The following is a 16799-nucleotide window of genomic DNA, read 5'->3' on the forward strand; positions in this document are numbered from 1 at the left end:
AAATATCTTGTATAAAATACAAAATAGTACTTAAATGATATAAAATGATTTAGTGTATTATGTTATCTATTTTCTTTAATTTGCATTTTTTTGACATGAAAATAAATTTCAGTATGAAGTTCATATAAGAAACAATTTTCTTTATAATTATATTCATAATGGAGTTTCGTAACTTGTGTGTTTAATGAATTTCTCATATAAATTCCATAAGGAAAGTAATAATATATTCGTCAATACTATTTGAAATATTTTGGATTTAGAAACAATAAAGAATGTAATATATACTTATATCTAGAAAAGAGATTACAAAATGTTCCCAGTAAGAAAAATTATGGTATATATTGTCTTTATTGCAGGGTATTGACCACTCACATAATTAGTAATATTTATACATTTCTAATGTTTAAGAAATTTTAATAAACACCAAAAATTGCTAAGTATTAAATTGAGAGAATAGAGGAGCCTAATTAATAAGAAAAACCTTTACATATTGCATTGTAACCAGTGCTACTTTTTAGAATAATAGTTTTATTCAGCTTATAAAATTACTAAAAAAATTTGGAGCGATATATTGAAAATTATATTTCAATGGATTATGTATAAACAATTATTTCATGATTACGTAATAAATAATCTTTTATAATAAAATATTTAAAACTAAATATTTGAACATAAATTCTTTTTAATTATATGTTGATCTAAGAAAAAGAGCACAACTTTTTTTTATTCATAAAAATTTTGTTTTATATTCAAATAAGTTCTGTGAAATCTATTAAGAAATAAAATTATCCAAATGTACATGTGTACATTCTTTCTTATATTAATATATCCAAAAATAAAAGCCTTTTATTCACAAAAAATTTTAATTCGTAATTTTTCCTTTTCCTGTGAATAATATCATATAAGCTGATAATTCTTTAAGAGCTCTATCAAAAATTTATATATGCGTATAGTTTCTGTTACAAAAACAGTGCAGCTTTTATTACTTCTTCATAGTCTTACGATTCACATAATTATAAAAAAATTCTCATATTCTTATCCTCATTTAATAGTGTAATTGTGTCAGAAAATAAAATTAATCATGACGTAAATGTAACAAAGCTCACAGAATATATATGGATCAAATATTATTCGATCATCGTTGTTCGAGAGTGAACAACATAATCTCAACAAATTTCAATTTATCCTTCAATTATATTCAATTATAGAAAGTTTTGAAGAAGTAAAACGCGCCTGCACGAACGTTCCTTCCTACGTTGCACACACAATCGAGTTTCAGTACATATGTATTATATATATGTGAACGTGCAGCAATTCGTGCCAGCGATAAGCGACGATGACAGCAGACGACAGTTTACCATTACTTAACACACATCGTATCGCTGCTAAGACTCATTACAAAATTTCTTTATTAAATTACATATTATTTTGTTACCACATTAACGCGACGAATGAAACGATTGTAATTATATGCAATCGAAAAATATTTTCGATGCTTGAAGCGACGAATTCTTCGTGAAAGTGTTGAGTATTTGCGAAAAAATCATACAACATGGAAGTATTGGATCCTAGTGTCTCAAGAGACGACCAGCCTTTGTGCGTCAATGATTTTTTGGAAAAAGGTTTATTTTCAATATTTTCCTATCATATTAATCGAATAACTATTTGATTAAATATTTTTTTTCGTGATTTTGTTTGCAACCGTTTTTTGGGAGCATTAAAAATCTTCAAAAACCTCCTGAGTTAAGGAAAGGCATTGTTTGGAAACAAAGGATTGGCAGAACGATACATAAGCTTTCCACAATATTGTCAGCTGTCAAGTTTTCTGAATATATTATTTTACGTGAACTGCATCGATCGAAACTATATTTTGAAGCTTTTTTTAATAATTACTTTTTTATTTTAAAAATACGTTAAAATTATGCTCCTCGGATTTTTATTTATTTATAAATTATTCTATATGAATGAAAATTTTGCAGTAAGAAGTAAATGAATATATTGAATGGAAGTAAATAATAACAGATGTCAAGAAAAAGAAAGAACCAGAAATTGTATAAAAAGTTATTAGAAGATACATCAGGTTAACTTAAAATAAGATATTACATATTATTTATTTTTGTTGGAAATTGAGTTGAATTTTAATATTTCAATAAGGATAGGAAAGGATCATGGATGTTTTAAAGAATTTGATGCAGTTATTAGTTTGTTTGCTGATTAATTCTGAACTTCAAATACATATCTATATCTTGATATATTAACGTGTGCCAATTATTATTTTGAAAAAAGAAATATATATAACTGTATAAAATAATGAATTATTAGTTATAGAAAATCTTACATCAAAAATTTAATTAGTAATTATAAAAATCATTAGAATAGTTTATTTTATAAACATTATATTTTTTTCAAATAAATTTTTTTATATTCTCTCTATCTAAATAAACCTGATAACAAAATTGTATTTTTAGTTACTGTACCAGATATACCCCCTGATACAAAATCATGCATAAAAGCAAGGCATACATTAGGTTTTTTAGGATTTCTAGGATTTGCACTAGTGTATGCCATGAGAGTAAATTTATCTGTGGCTATTGTTTCAATGGTTAATCAAACAGCAGTACCACATAATGATGATAATAATACCACAGATGTTTGTCCTAAGGAAAAACCAATTAATGGAACATTCATACCAGTAAGTTATTTAATAATGTTATAATTTTTAAGTCAATGTTGCTTATAATGTATTATATAATTTAGTAAATGTTATTCATATCAATTTTAGAATTTCTGTATATGATATATATGGATATATTTTATATTTTGTAAAAACTATAGAACTGAAGTTTGTGATCTATTGCATTCTGTATGCGTAATATTGATGCAGATCAAATGTCAACATTGTTTTTACTTCATTATCACATTAATCATGCAAACTTATCATTTTTAGTATGACTTAACATATTGATATGTTTTTAACGCCTACATCTTTTTCCTTTATCTTATTATATACCTATCATCTTTAAATGTTTCATAAAAACATTTTAACACTATGTTTCTGCATATTTTGAATAGAATATTTATTTTTAATTAATTAATATTAAAACAATTAATTATGCTTTCCTTTACATACATGATTTTAAATTGTTATCAATAAAAATAAAAGTAATATACATTTTCAAAGAGTGCAGGAGAATTTGATTGGGATGAGAAGACTCAAGGTGTTATATTGGGAGCTTTTTTCATCGGTTATGTTGCTACAAATGTCCCAGGTGGAAGAATGGCAGAGAAATTTGGTGGAAAGCTAATATATGGATTGGGAGTATTTTTAACTGCTGTACTGACTGTAATTACTCCTTTTGCAGCATATATTGGATTGATACCATTCTTAGCTGTACGAGTAGCAGAAGGATTTACAGAGGTATGTCTTGCTTGTATAAATTAATTTTTAAAAGAACATTAATTTAAAATTTAAAGAATTTTCTGTCTATTTTATAAATAGGGTGTTACATTCCCTGCAATGCATAGCATGTTAGCGCATTGGGTACCTCCTTTAGAAAGAAGCAAATTTGCTGCTATAGTATATGCAGGTAATTATTCTTTTTTCAATGTGTGATAAATTTGATTTGTTATATTTATTCCTATACAGGTGCAAATTTTGGAACTGTAATATCATTACCAGTAAGTGGGTGGCTCTGTTCATTAGAACTTTGGGGTGGATGGCCCCTTGCATTTTATTTATTTGGAGGGCTTGGTATTGTGTGGTATGCATTTTGGACAATTTTTGTATTTGATACACCTGCACAACATAAAAAGATTGATCCTCTTGAAAGAGCATACATTGAAGCTAGTGTGGAAAAGAAGGATGAGGTTCTTTTCAATTTTTTAAAATTAAGCTTACATTCCTAACAGACTGAATAAAATTTAACTTAATGTATGTTAAAAACAGGATAATGATTCAGGAGTTCCTTGGTTATCAGTATTTACATCATTACCCATGTGGGCTATAGCTATCACTCAGTGTGGACAGTCATGGTCATTTTATACGCTTTTAACAGAATTACCAACGTATATGGATAAAATTTTGCATTTTGATGTACAACAGGATGCATTCCTTTCAGCACTGCCTTATTTAAGTTCTTGGTTAGTCGGACTCGGTATTTCAAGTTTCGCAGACGCCCTCCTTGCCCGTCAGCTTATATCTCCTTTAGCATCGTTCAAGTTATGGAATACAGTGGCTTCATTAGGACCCAGTCTCAGTTTCATTGGCGCTATCTGGGCTGGATGTGATCGTATGATGGTTATGATGATGCTCGCTGGATTAGGATCTCTACAAGGTGCAATTTATGCAGGGAATCAAATGAATCATATTGCTCTAGCACCACGATATGCAGGAACTCTTTATGGACTTACAAATGCTGCGGCAAATGGTTGCGGATTTTTAGCCCCATATTTTATTGGAAATATAGTCCAAGGACACGTCAGTATAACTACATATTGTTATTAGGGATAATAAACTTCGTTCTATAAAAATGGTTCTATAATTTTTTTACATTTTATGTTATAGGAAACACTGGCTCGTTGGCATACAGTATTCTGGTTAGCAGCAGGAATAAATATGGCGACCAATTGTTTTTACTTAATTTTTGCATCTGCTTCAGAACAACCATGGAGTAAAGGTAGCAGTTGATGACAAAATGTAGTTAGACACGAAGTATTTCATATGGAGAATAATTTACCGTTAGATCGAATCGCGCTCAGTTCGTTTTAATTATTATATTGACCGTTTCCGTCATTTAGGCACAAATTTGCGGTATTTCTTTTTGCAATATTAAGTTTAATATATTTCGCATTGAATGAAATATCTCAAACCTGAATAATTTATTACATTGTCTTGGTAAAACGATACAAAAGCTAAAAGTAAAGTTTGTTTGCATCAGTATTATTATGTTAATGAAGTTTAGGTACTAAATCTATAATTTACATATCATTCCAATGAAGCTATTCACATGACAATATGACTTTTTATAATTTTGCTTGACTTTTTAATTTAATTGAAATGAACATGATTTAAAAAAATATTGACTTTACTTTATTTTACTTTAATCTCACTACGAAGAAGAGTAAATTATTACAGATATTTTTTTTGTTTATAAAATAAGAAGTATCAAAAAATGTCTAGAGTCTATATTCTCGTTTATATATAAGAGTTTTATATGTACATAAAAATAATGTAAAAATGATTGGTATAGTGCAGGATGCAACAATTTTTAAATGAACAAGTGAATCTTTCTTTTTCAACTAAATATGTATGTTTCATATCGAATGTAGTTTATCTTTATATCTCCTGTGGCAATAGCCAATAAGATGATATATAAATTTATAAATTTGTTTATAAAAAATATAAAAATTTCAACAAAAATAATATATGATATAGCTATAGTAAGATTTTACTAACGATAAGTTGGAAAGCAAAAAACTTTATAAAGATAACTCCTACAATCAGACTTTAATAAAATCATTATTTTTTCCAAAAAATGATAATCTAGTACTTTAATTATTACATTATTTTGTTTAAAAGGAAAGAAATAAAATTTCAAAGAAATAGTAATTATTTATTAATAGTAAAATATTTACTCTCATATATTGTTGATAAAGAATTGGTTTTGCAAAAAATTTTAACATTATTTAAAACAAAATAATGTGCTACTATTTGTTGTTATTTTTTTTAGATATAAATGCTGTTACTTACAACTCATTTTATTTTATTCTTTTGAAAGTTTGCTAACTTTTTATGGAATAATTTTCAAGTAAAGTTAATTTGATAAAAACAATTATATAACAATTCAAAAATTTATATTTGAATTATAGATTAATTTATAAAAATTATTTAATATAATAGGGCTTTACAAAAAAATAGTATTTCGTTAAAAAAGCATTATATAACATTATATATGTATATATTATATATCTTATAGGCAATGTGTAAAATACAGGCATTTTATATAATTCTTAAGAAATCTATAGAATGTCGTAAATGGTATTTTCAAAACATTATCGGTGCTACTATAGCAAATTTTGTCTACCTGGGCGACCGTAGCTGCATATGTGCCTTACAACGGCCGAATAAAAATTAGCATCTAATCCAAATCTATATATATGAACAAAAGATAAAATAGGTTTCTGTTAGATGGTATTTTACCCGGCCACCTTATGAAGAGTGGCAATCAATGCCCAGGGAAAGTATAAAATATATTAATATAACAGACATTTCATGCTCGGCCTAAAAACGACATGCACTCTATAGATTTTGTAGGTATTATATGAAATGCCAGTATTTTATATTGCCGGTAACACACAACATACAAACATGTATATGCGGCGTATAATGAACGAAGAAAGAAATTCAACAATAACTAATTTATTTAAACATCGACTTCTGTTTATTTTCTTATGCTGTTCTTCATCGAAAGATAAAAACATAAATTTCATGCACAAGTAACTTAAAATAAAATTGTTTCCGTTAAAAGTTCATTAAAAGTGTTTATATTGTATTTCTTGGGTTATTCATAAAAATGTATAAATGTATATTTAAATAATGGTAATAAAGGACAAAATTATATTTATAAAATAAATTATTCAATTAGTATTGCTAGTTTTTAATGTGCATACATATACCATATTTTCTCCGTTGTTTATATTTTAAAATTAGATTAGTAATGAATTGTACCTCGTAGAAGCTTTATAACAGTGAATAATACTTTCTGATACAATTTAATAGGAAGATACGGTTTCCTGTATACTTTATTCAAAATTGTAGAATTAAAGTAGAATAGAATAAACTTTTGTTTAATCACAATGCAAGAAGTGAAAGCTTAAAATTTAATTTCTTTTTAACAAATTATTTGTAATCTTATATTTTTACAAAGTTGTAACTATTACGATTTTCAAATTGTTTCAGTGAAGCACGATTTTCATTCAGAGATCTCTATCTCATAGTTAAGCAACATATTTGGCATGGTATGACGAATAATCCTTGATAATCTATGATTATTTTCTAAATAAATATATATATATATACGTAATATTATATTATATATATTATATATATGTAATGTATGTAACCGGCAGTCTTCAAATCATCGTTCAATTAAATTGTTCGCGTTAGAAACATGAAAATCTCTACGTAGCGTTGTTATGAAAGAAGACGGTATAAAGTCCTTAATAGTTGCTGCAATATTCGTGGCTAATCACGAATTTTCATCCATTTTTAAGCGGCTGTTCCAGTAATAATGATAACGTGAAAGCACTGTCGTCTTAGCGGACTTTGAAGCCTCGTAACATGTGTTTGATCACCGCTTGTAGATGTTCTCGTCGATTTTCATTGGCTCGTATGAACGAACTTTAGCGCGCAGGCGGTAAGCCAGTTATAAGAGTAAAGACTGCGTACAACCAAGCACATTTCTATTTACGTTGCACTCGAGACCAATCCCTCTAAGTCTTCTATAGAAACAAGGAAGTAACAACAAAAGCCTGTAAGTATCATAGCAACATTTTATTTTAGAAAATTTTGAAAAGTTCTAAGTTTTTGAAATTTTCAAAATATTTTTTAGTTTCAGAAATTTCTTATGTTCGATTTTTATTTCATATTTAGATATTAGATACCTACTACATATACAAGCTGATTGCTTTATAAACATTTGAAATTAGCAAATATTTTTAGTGAAATAGAAAATACTAATAGAAACTAAATTAAATGAGTTTAATATATGTTTTATTAATGATTTATGAGTATGTTCATACATGATTACGTTTTGGGAAAAATTATAATTTAGTTAATATAATTACAAGTATCATTTACTACACTCCGGTGAAATTAATAATTTAACATGTGAAAATAGGTACACATTATAATACTTCAATTATAGCTGTAGTGTTAGCAGTAGTTAGCAGTAGTATAATAAATAAATAAGAAAGTTGCCTTGTTCTGAAGTGTTACGTACTGACTTTCAACTTCAGTCGTTACTAAACGTAATTGCGAATTCTAGCGAAAGTTGAGAAAGTGTTATATTTAGCGCTATATATAGCGAATACATATATATATACATGTACTAGTGCATTGAACCTGCCTTATCATCAGACAAGGATTTCCTGTCCTTATCACAATATTACTCTAAAGCTTAGTTTAACACAAAAATTAAAATTGTTACAGTTAACAATTACTTTTTCAGAGAATGAAAACGTAGACGTAATACAATAAAATTAGTATATCTATAATACAAATGTCTTTATAAAGAATTGTTTCTAATAAAAATAGAATCATTCAGTTATCAGAATATTGGCAATTAATAAGTAAAATAGAAAAAGAAATATTTTATTTAATATTAGATTCTAACATTAAAGAATAAATAATATAATAGGGACCAAAACGGAATATTTTATAAATGTAATTTCGAAAATGAAAAGTCATGAAAACGAAAAATCGTGAAAACGAAAAATCGTAAAACCGAAAAATCTGAATTGTTGCAGAGTTTGAAATCCCCTCAAGTATTTCAAAATAGTGAAAGAATGGCTACCGAAGTCATGCAGCTACCGCACATCGAAGTGTTTCATCGAGTAATGGAACTTCCAGTAGTCGAAAGTGCGATATCTAAATCAACAGCGACGTATTTGCGTGTGAAAGATTGTCATCAGCTAGTGCACTGGGCATTAACCACTGCGGAAACTTCTTTAAGTAATGCAACGAAGCAAGCGGTACCTATTGCTGTTCCTATCGCCAAGAAACTCGAGAACCCTATACATTTTGTTGACCACACGTTGTGCCGTGGTCTCGATAAAATCGAAGAAAAAGTTCCGATGGTTAAAGAGAAACCTGAGCAGGTCAGATATCTATCCCCTTTTCCGGCAAACGAGATAAAAATTTCATCGGAATCTAAAAAGTCATAACTGCATGAATTTTTAAATCTAAATACATGTATCAGAAATTTTTATCATATCTTCAAACATGATTCTTACGATCTTTCTTTTAATCTTGCTATTCTAGATATAATTATATTTAATCATGGATTATTGTATTTTATCATTCAGTAATAATTTGTATTAACAAATTTTCGCTGTAAAATGATATAAATATTCTATGACAAAAAGGTATTAAAACGTTACATATAAAGTTATTGTTAATATTAAAAAATATTATATTTTTTAACCATGTACATTTTTTGTGTTTTAGATTCTAGAAAATGCCTATACATTAGCACGACAAACTGTTCAACCAGCTGTAATGAGCATTTCGCTTGTCAACGAATTAATAATCTCGCAAGCCTTGAGTTTCAGAGACATAAGTTGGAGTAAGGCGAATCAGATTTTAGAAACGCAGTATGGTAGCGCAGCTGTTCGAGGTTTAGATAGTACAGCTGACGCTGTTAATAAATTAATCGATAAATATTTTCCTGCGACGGGGGACGAGCAGTCAAAAGGTGAGATATTTTATTTAATAGACAATTTTTAATTTATAATATCAATAATAGATAACCTATAGATGGTAATAATGCAGTATCAATATAAATTAATAAAAACAAGAGGATTTAAATATTTCAGATTAATCATAAATCATAGATCGGGGTTACGTTTATATTTCTTTAAAATCAATGCAACAGTATTTACATACAGTATAGTAGACTATAATAAATTAAATAATAAATTAATAGACTACGAATATTTATGCAAATTTATGTTTATATGGAATCTACGCGGAAAATTGTTTTACCTACCTACTAAATATGTGTTAGAAATGTTATAAATGTAAAAAATCCGCAGTTTGATTATAAATTATGTAGTCGACTATATTAGAATAATTTTGATTGTAATATCAGTTAATATAATTCTGTTTTCATTTCAGAGATAAACACGAACGAAGAAGATAAGCTTCTTCATACCTTACAAACGGTTGGGCGTTTATCTAATAAAGCTGCTCGTCGCATGTATTCGAATATAATACTTCACTTAGGCACTATTAACGCTGATAATTTAAAAGCCTATATTAAATCCTTGGTTCAGTTTCTGCTATTAACGAACCGCCATGCCATAAACAGCAAAATACAGACCCATGAGACTAATTCGAAAACTACATCGAACGTAGAGACAAAGAAACAAAATTGATGTTTCGTTGGTGATAACTGTGAAAAAAAACTTCTACCGATTCCATTAGCCTTCTATTTATTTCTAGCGTGCATTTTGTAATACATCACTTTTTTTTCCTAAACTTCATTTTTTAAATATATAAGTATTATATATTACATTTAAGAGATTGAAATGTATTTGTATTGACAGTGATGAAAAATATACGACTAACTTTTCCAAGAATAATGTTTTATTATTAGAACTCTCATAAATATATAATTCTACGCAATCATATAAGATACTGTGATTCAAAATATTGTCATTTTTGTATTACTGTAGAAGATAGTGCTTTAGTGCCTTCTTGAAAATAGACACAATCTATTTGTTAATGTAATAAATTTGTTAAAATAATAAAATTATACGGAACATAAAATTTACTAGAAATATTATCAGAGTAAATTAAATATCAAAAAATATGTTTTGTACTTTACTCCAATATTAAATTTTTTCGTACATACTAATATCTGATGAAAACAATAGATATATTTAGTATATGTATTATATATATTATATATATATTATATTTATATTATATATATATATATTAAAGGAACTATATTGTTTTTTTAAATAAATGTAATAAAACATCCTGAATATAATTTTCAATAATTGTTTTTATAAAAATTGTATATTGACAAGCAAGTATAAAATTACTTGTTCTGAAACTATTTTTTAATTTATACTTTCTAAAAGAAAGACAGATTTGTTAGTTTTTATAAAAGGTTTTGTTATTAGAAATCTTTTAATAATCTGTATATGTGACTTAAACAGTAGTATTATTGTACTTCAGTTTTCTCTCTAATAATAATAATATTTTGTTTTAACTGATCTCTTAATATTTCTGGGCGTTCACCTTCATCTTCTAATCAAAAAGTAATCGTAGATAATTACATAATTTGGAATACTTAATTTAGATTAATTATTATAAAACTACTAGTGCTAAGTATTCAGCAACTGTAACAATAACAATTTTACAAAATAAAAACGAAAATCGGAGTGAATTAAAAATAAATTTAAGTAACCCCAAATTTCGTTAATGTATCAAATATATCGAAAACAAAACAATACGTTTAATTATTTAGAATCAAAAATTAATCGAATCATGTTTCGCCAAAATGATTACAAATCAATGGATTCAACGTATTCTTTACGATTCTACGGTATAAAAGAATTACGATGTGACCTCCACGTCATGGATGATGTTCCGTATATATGTACTATCTTTACTCATGTATGTTTACACATACATAGTACAACTGCGCAGAATCACTACCATGTTCATGGCAGTAGACACGCATCGAAGTTCCCTTCTATCTACTCCATTTACATTATAGAAGGGTATTAGCACGATTAAATAATATATTTAGTAACCAACAAATTTTCCTATAATTTTTTATTACTTGAAATTACTGTAGTACCTTTATATCACTATTACACACGTAAAAAATTTTATAATCTATATATTAAAATCAGCAATTTTGTTTAAAATGAAATGTAGTATGTGAATTGTAATTCATAATAAATTAACAATAATTAAATAGTAATTATGTAATTACCAAATTTTACTTTTTTAGCAACTTATAATCTATAATATCTAAACTTGAAAATTTTATATTTTATCATTGAGTGATTAGATATACGACATAATAGTGTAATAAAGATAATTTTATTATGGTAAGGAAATAGGCATCAAACATTCCATATTATAATTATTAGAATAAATTTAGTGATATTTGTTAGATAAATATTTTATCATTAAGGGCAGAAAGTATCAATGTAAACTCTTATAATAATTTGTGTTTCGTAGTATTTGCCCAGAATATTGAGAACAGAAGAAGAGTAAGCACATACAAGTTTCTACGATCCTGAAGAATGTCTACCCCCACTTGTGTGATCATCTTCTGCCACAAGCTTTTTGCCTACCTATCGCCAGTATTGCTGGATTTGTCGTGTGTATCATTGGCTATAGTGCGTCCCGCTTCTCTTACTAATATTTTGCTAACTGTTGCATCAAGTATTACATAGCAATATCAGTAAGTCATATTATTTATAATGTTTAATGATTGATTCCTTAATACTTGATGCATCTACGCATTAGATATTTACGATATATATATTGTGTAATACTATAATTTGTGGTTATATCAAATATCAATCTAAAGAAAAGTTAAGTAGAATGAATTGGAACTGTATATGTACTTTAATACTTACTCGCAATACAATTGCGATTGTTTTAAGTAAATTTTTTACGTTTTATATAAAGAATCTATTCCGCCCTCTTTTTTTCTATTTTCTTAATTAATGTTTTTCAAAAAATATATTTTTTCAGTTATGAAAATCTTTATTTCGTTGCATACATATCAAACACATTTGTCAGTTTTAAAAATATAACTACAGTGATGACTAATAAATATAAATTGACATTTAATTTCTTATTTGGAGCCTTAAAGAAGATACCAGAAACACTTGTAATCTTTTGTGATATATCATATATTCGTTAATTTGATAATATTTTAATAGCATTATTATTAAATCTATATTATTTAACGCGTTTTTATATTCTATTGTCATCATTTAATTAATTTGGTTGGCTACTTATTATGTTAATATTGTAATATTGATACTATTTTTGTCGTTTCATATTGTTATCGACCAGTGAAATTTCATAACCTATCGTAAAGTCATAAAAGGTTGAATATTTTACAATAAAGATCGATTACGTACATGCTAGACTCATACATAAAAAACTCTACTACGTAAGTACTTCCTGTACTTACATTCATAATTATTGTTTGTTCTATTCTAGAGTTACGTACTATCTCATAAATTGTTCAATTCTAGAGTTACATACTATTTCATAAATTGTTCCGTCCTCCCTTTTTCTTATAGGTTTGAAGTAGATGTACATTAAATTTATCACTTTTTAAAACATGAAAAATGTAATTGAAAGATTTGATGACACATATTATTGAAAACTGTATAAAATCTAGAAGTATTGCAATATATACACCTAATAATAAAATTACTATTTAATCTTGGAATTTGAATACTGCTAATGATAAAGTATATAGTACAAGTACTATCACATTGTGCATTTATTCACATTTGAAATTAAAAGTCATGATTTATTGTTATCTTTCTACATAATGGACATTGAACTGCGTACTCAATTTTAACGTATCATTTATTTTACAGCGAAAGAATCATGAATTATACGCGTAATCTTATGAAAAGTTGGGTATCGTAAAAAAGCTTTATTTTATGTAATATACTTATGTATTTTTAATCTTCCGCTTAATTCACCGATTACATGCAAATTTTTATTTGAAACTAAGCAACACTGTTAATTTTTTAATTTCACATGTTATCTTCAACTTTTATTAAATAACTTTTTATCTTCATATTATTTCACTATTATCATTGTTTGCAAAGCAGAGGTAACATTTATTTTCTTGTTACACATACGTAAAAGCATGTAAAAAGTAGCACGTAATAAAATTATAAAATAAAAACGTATTCGATCATCTTGCTTTTAAGGCAAATGTTACTTTTTTATTTACTACTGATTGGATGTTATTTTAAATATGAATAGTTATTTATAGCTTAATCGCAATTAATATGATTAACGAAGATTATTTTTATTGACTCGAATGGTTATGCGATTAGTAGTAGTAGAAATAAAAATATAATCCGTTGAAGTCATAATAATATCTTATAAATTTGTTAAAAATTTCCACACGATTGTAACATTGAAATTGAACAACAAGTTACATCAGACCAAAGCATTAAGGAATTTAGTCTAGTTTATTTGTTGTTGTATTTGTATAATTTTTTCTTATTGTATCTGTATAGTAAATACATCATTTGTTAAATAATCATCAATACTTCGTTTTACTTTTCAGAAAAAATGGCAGACAATAAAGCAATTGATGGTACACCTCAGCTGGAAGTAATTAATCGCGTAAAAAGCATTCCTGTTGTTCATTCGGCGATAGAGAAAACTGGATCTACATATTCTTACTTGAAAGATTCGCATCATTTAATAAATTGGGCACTGACGCAAGCTGAAGCTGGACTTAATTATGCATCTGCAACGGCTGCTCCTCTTACTGTACCCTTGGCAAAAAAATTCGAAGGACACATTATTGCTGTTGACCAAAAATTGTGCGAAGGTCTGAACGTGGTCGAGCAGAAAGTACCGATCGTGAAACAACCACCTCAGCAAGTAAATATATCTATATAAGTAGAGATAGAGATTGAGTAATAAGAAGTCACAATAAACTATAAACCTCTTCTAATGAAAATGAAATAAGATATACAGAAAAAATACTTCATACATAATATACAACATTACAGACAAAATTTTAAGAAACGAAAGTACAATGGATCTAGCAACATAAAGTGCATTTTGAATTTGTTCAATAAAGAAATAGAACCCTAATCTTGGATAATAGGAATTTGTATAGTGGAATTTTTTATCAAATGCGTTTTGTTTTAAAATGTGAAAAAATATTAAACAATGTATTAATACTATATTAATTAAAAATCGATTAGATTTTTATTAAAGAAATAATTAGGAGATATTAGAGTCATATTTAATAGATTATAAGGCAACAAAAATATATTATTTCTCGTTTATACAATAAAATATCTGTGTTACAGGCTACAATATTTAAATGTACATATTCATATGATTAACGAATCTCATTTATTTTATACAGATTTACGATGCTGCCAAAGCTGTAATGAGTAGTTCCTTGCAACCAACAATCGACAAATTGCATGCTGCAAAAGAGTCAGCGGCGCAACACGCATATACATTCAAAGAAATTAGTATAAACAAAGCTAATGAGTTATTGAATAATTCATATGGTGTTATGGCAGTGCAAGGTGTTGATAATACGAGCGTTCTCATTAACGGATTATTAGATCGTTATTTCCCTCCAGTTGAAGGAGAAGAAAACACACCTGGTATGTATTATTTATAAATATCTAACAAAATATCATCTCTCTCTATATATACATTAAAATATTGGATAAACCTCTAAATTACTAAATTTTTATTTCATAGCTCCTATATCTGCTGATGAGAACAAAGTTCTGCATACAGTACAAACTATTGGTCAATTATCCTCGAAAACTGCCAATCGAGTATATCATTCGGTTGTAGCACAATTAAAAACAGTGAAGAAAGAAGATGTAGCGTCATATATGTCGAGCGTAATATCTATTCTTCATCTAACGCATTTTTTAAGCTTAACTGATAAACATGATGAAAGTAACAGCGCAAATGAAGAAAATAAAGAAAAGAAATAGGCACGATTGTTACTAACAATTGTACAATAACGTAATCGCTAGATAAGTAATTAAATTCACATCAGGCCCATATTTGTTAGTAAAATTTTTGTATTGTTCCTGCTCGGAATGCTTTTTCATCATGTAGAATAAGGATAAATCCGTGGACTTTATGTAAGTTATGTGTAATAAATGAAAGTATCAGTTTCAAGTATGTGATAATTTCATTCATGGATGTAAATGTAATGTAAATTTATATTGTCTGTTCTGTGAATTCGATGAATTACTGAAATTCCCCAAGAATGTCGTAGAAAATTGTAGGCGTAAGAAAGTATATCTAATTTAATTCGGTAATGATATTAAATTGCAAAAGTAACTGCACATGTAATTTATCGATGTAATAAAAAAAATAGTAAATTTTCATTTGGGGAGTTTTCGAATTTGTCGATGTGATTTTATAAAGATTTAATGTAAGATATCAAAATTAACATTTCTATTTATGTTTATATTATTAGATGTCTGAAATTATTACATTTATCTGTCGCTAAGTAATATGAGATTCAAATCTTGTTCGTTGCTTTCTTATCTTGTTCATTCTCAGTATGAAAATATGAAAACGATATCATTCAGTCAAGTAATTACAAATAAATGTGATATTTAAGCGTTAAGATACTAGTTCCACACATAATTGTAAAATTCTAGCACTTTAGGACACATGTTCAATTTTGTATACAACTAAATATGTAAATAGGAAGAAAGGCACTTTAAATTTATTATATTTTTGTAACAAGAAATTTGAAAAATGCAATATTTAAGTTCATTACATAATTGTGCCCCGAATTATACAACTATAAATCGATAATTTTAATATTGAATTCCTTATTTGCTGTTACTTTTATAGATTTGTTATACATAATATACTCTCTATTTATATCTGTGAAGATACTACTTGAATAGGAAACACACATATATTTTTTATGTATAGATTTTATAATCTTATATCTGTGTAAATATGATATAAAAAAGTTGAAAAGACGTTGATATACTTTATTTAATGTATTTAATCCAAATCGATTTTATTTTAGTTTAAGATTTCGTCACAAGATATGTTTTATTTGAATAAATTTCTCTATTTTATTTCATGTACTAGTTTTGTACTAAAAATAATTTTTAAAAAAATTTTGTTTAATAAATATTATCGAGTGCAGAAACAAATTAAAATTATTAGTACATAATTTTCTAAACACTTTAAATACAAAGCGTTAAATTTTAACCGCTTATTTTTTTTTATTTTATTTGTCGATTCGGTGGCAAATATGATATGTCTC

The 16799-nt window shown here is 26.9% G+C and overlaps 3 protein-coding genes across 5 annotated transcripts; all 3 read left to right on the forward strand.

Annotated features, from left to right (window-relative positions):
- Window positions 1-1157: 1157 nt before the first annotated feature.
- Window positions 1158-5535, forward strand: LOC122571088 (sialin). The gene is made up of 7 exons (XM_043734363.1): window positions 1158-1622; window positions 2469-2692; window positions 3182-3418; window positions 3500-3587; window positions 3647-3867; window positions 3947-4477; window positions 4565-5535. Exons 1-7 carry the CDS (start codon window positions 1553-1555, stop codon window positions 4685-4687), a joined length of 1494 nt encoding a protein of 497 aa, XP_043590298.1. The 5' UTR covers window positions 1158-1552; the 3' UTR covers window positions 4688-5535.
- A 1851-nt stretch (window positions 5536-7386) lies between these two features.
- LOC122571094 (lipid storage droplets surface-binding protein 2-like) lies at window positions 7387-10359 on the forward strand. Its single transcript, XM_043734382.1, has 4 exons — window positions 7387-7532; window positions 8527-8877; window positions 9227-9473; window positions 9896-10359. Exons 2-4 carry the CDS (start codon window positions 8566-8568, stop codon window positions 10153-10155), a joined length of 819 nt encoding a protein of 272 aa, XP_043590317.1. The 5' UTR covers window positions 7387-7532; window positions 8527-8565; the 3' UTR covers window positions 10156-10359.
- Window positions 10360-12053: 1694 nt separating this feature from the next.
- On the forward strand, window positions 12054-15682 carry LOC122570618 (lipid storage droplets surface-binding protein 2-like). Of its 3 annotated transcripts, none has more exons than XM_043733165.1 (5): window positions 12108-12209; window positions 13372-13409; window positions 14079-14401; window positions 14898-15147; window positions 15248-15682. In XM_043733165.1, the coding sequence occupies exons 2-5, from the start codon at window positions 13382-13384 to the stop codon at window positions 15490-15492; spliced, it is 846 nt and encodes a 281-aa protein (XP_043589100.1). In that variant the 5' UTR covers window positions 12108-12209; window positions 13372-13381; the 3' UTR covers window positions 15493-15682. The 3 variants fall into 3 exon arrangements, with proteins under 3 accessions (XP_043589101.1, XP_043589100.1, XP_043589099.1); XM_043733164.1 differs by lacking the exon at window positions 12108-12209 and adding an exon at window positions 12886-12932; XM_043733166.1 differs by lacking the exon at window positions 13372-13409 and having other exon boundaries at window positions 12054-12209.
- Window positions 15683-16799: the final 1117 nt, after the last annotated feature.

This window comes from Bombus pyrosoma, linkage group LG9 (genome assembly GCF_014825855.1).
Source record: "Bombus pyrosoma isolate SC7728 linkage group LG9, ASM1482585v1, whole genome shotgun sequence".
NCBI classification, from domain to species: domain Eukaryota; kingdom Metazoa; phylum Arthropoda; class Insecta; order Hymenoptera; family Apidae; genus Bombus; species Bombus pyrosoma.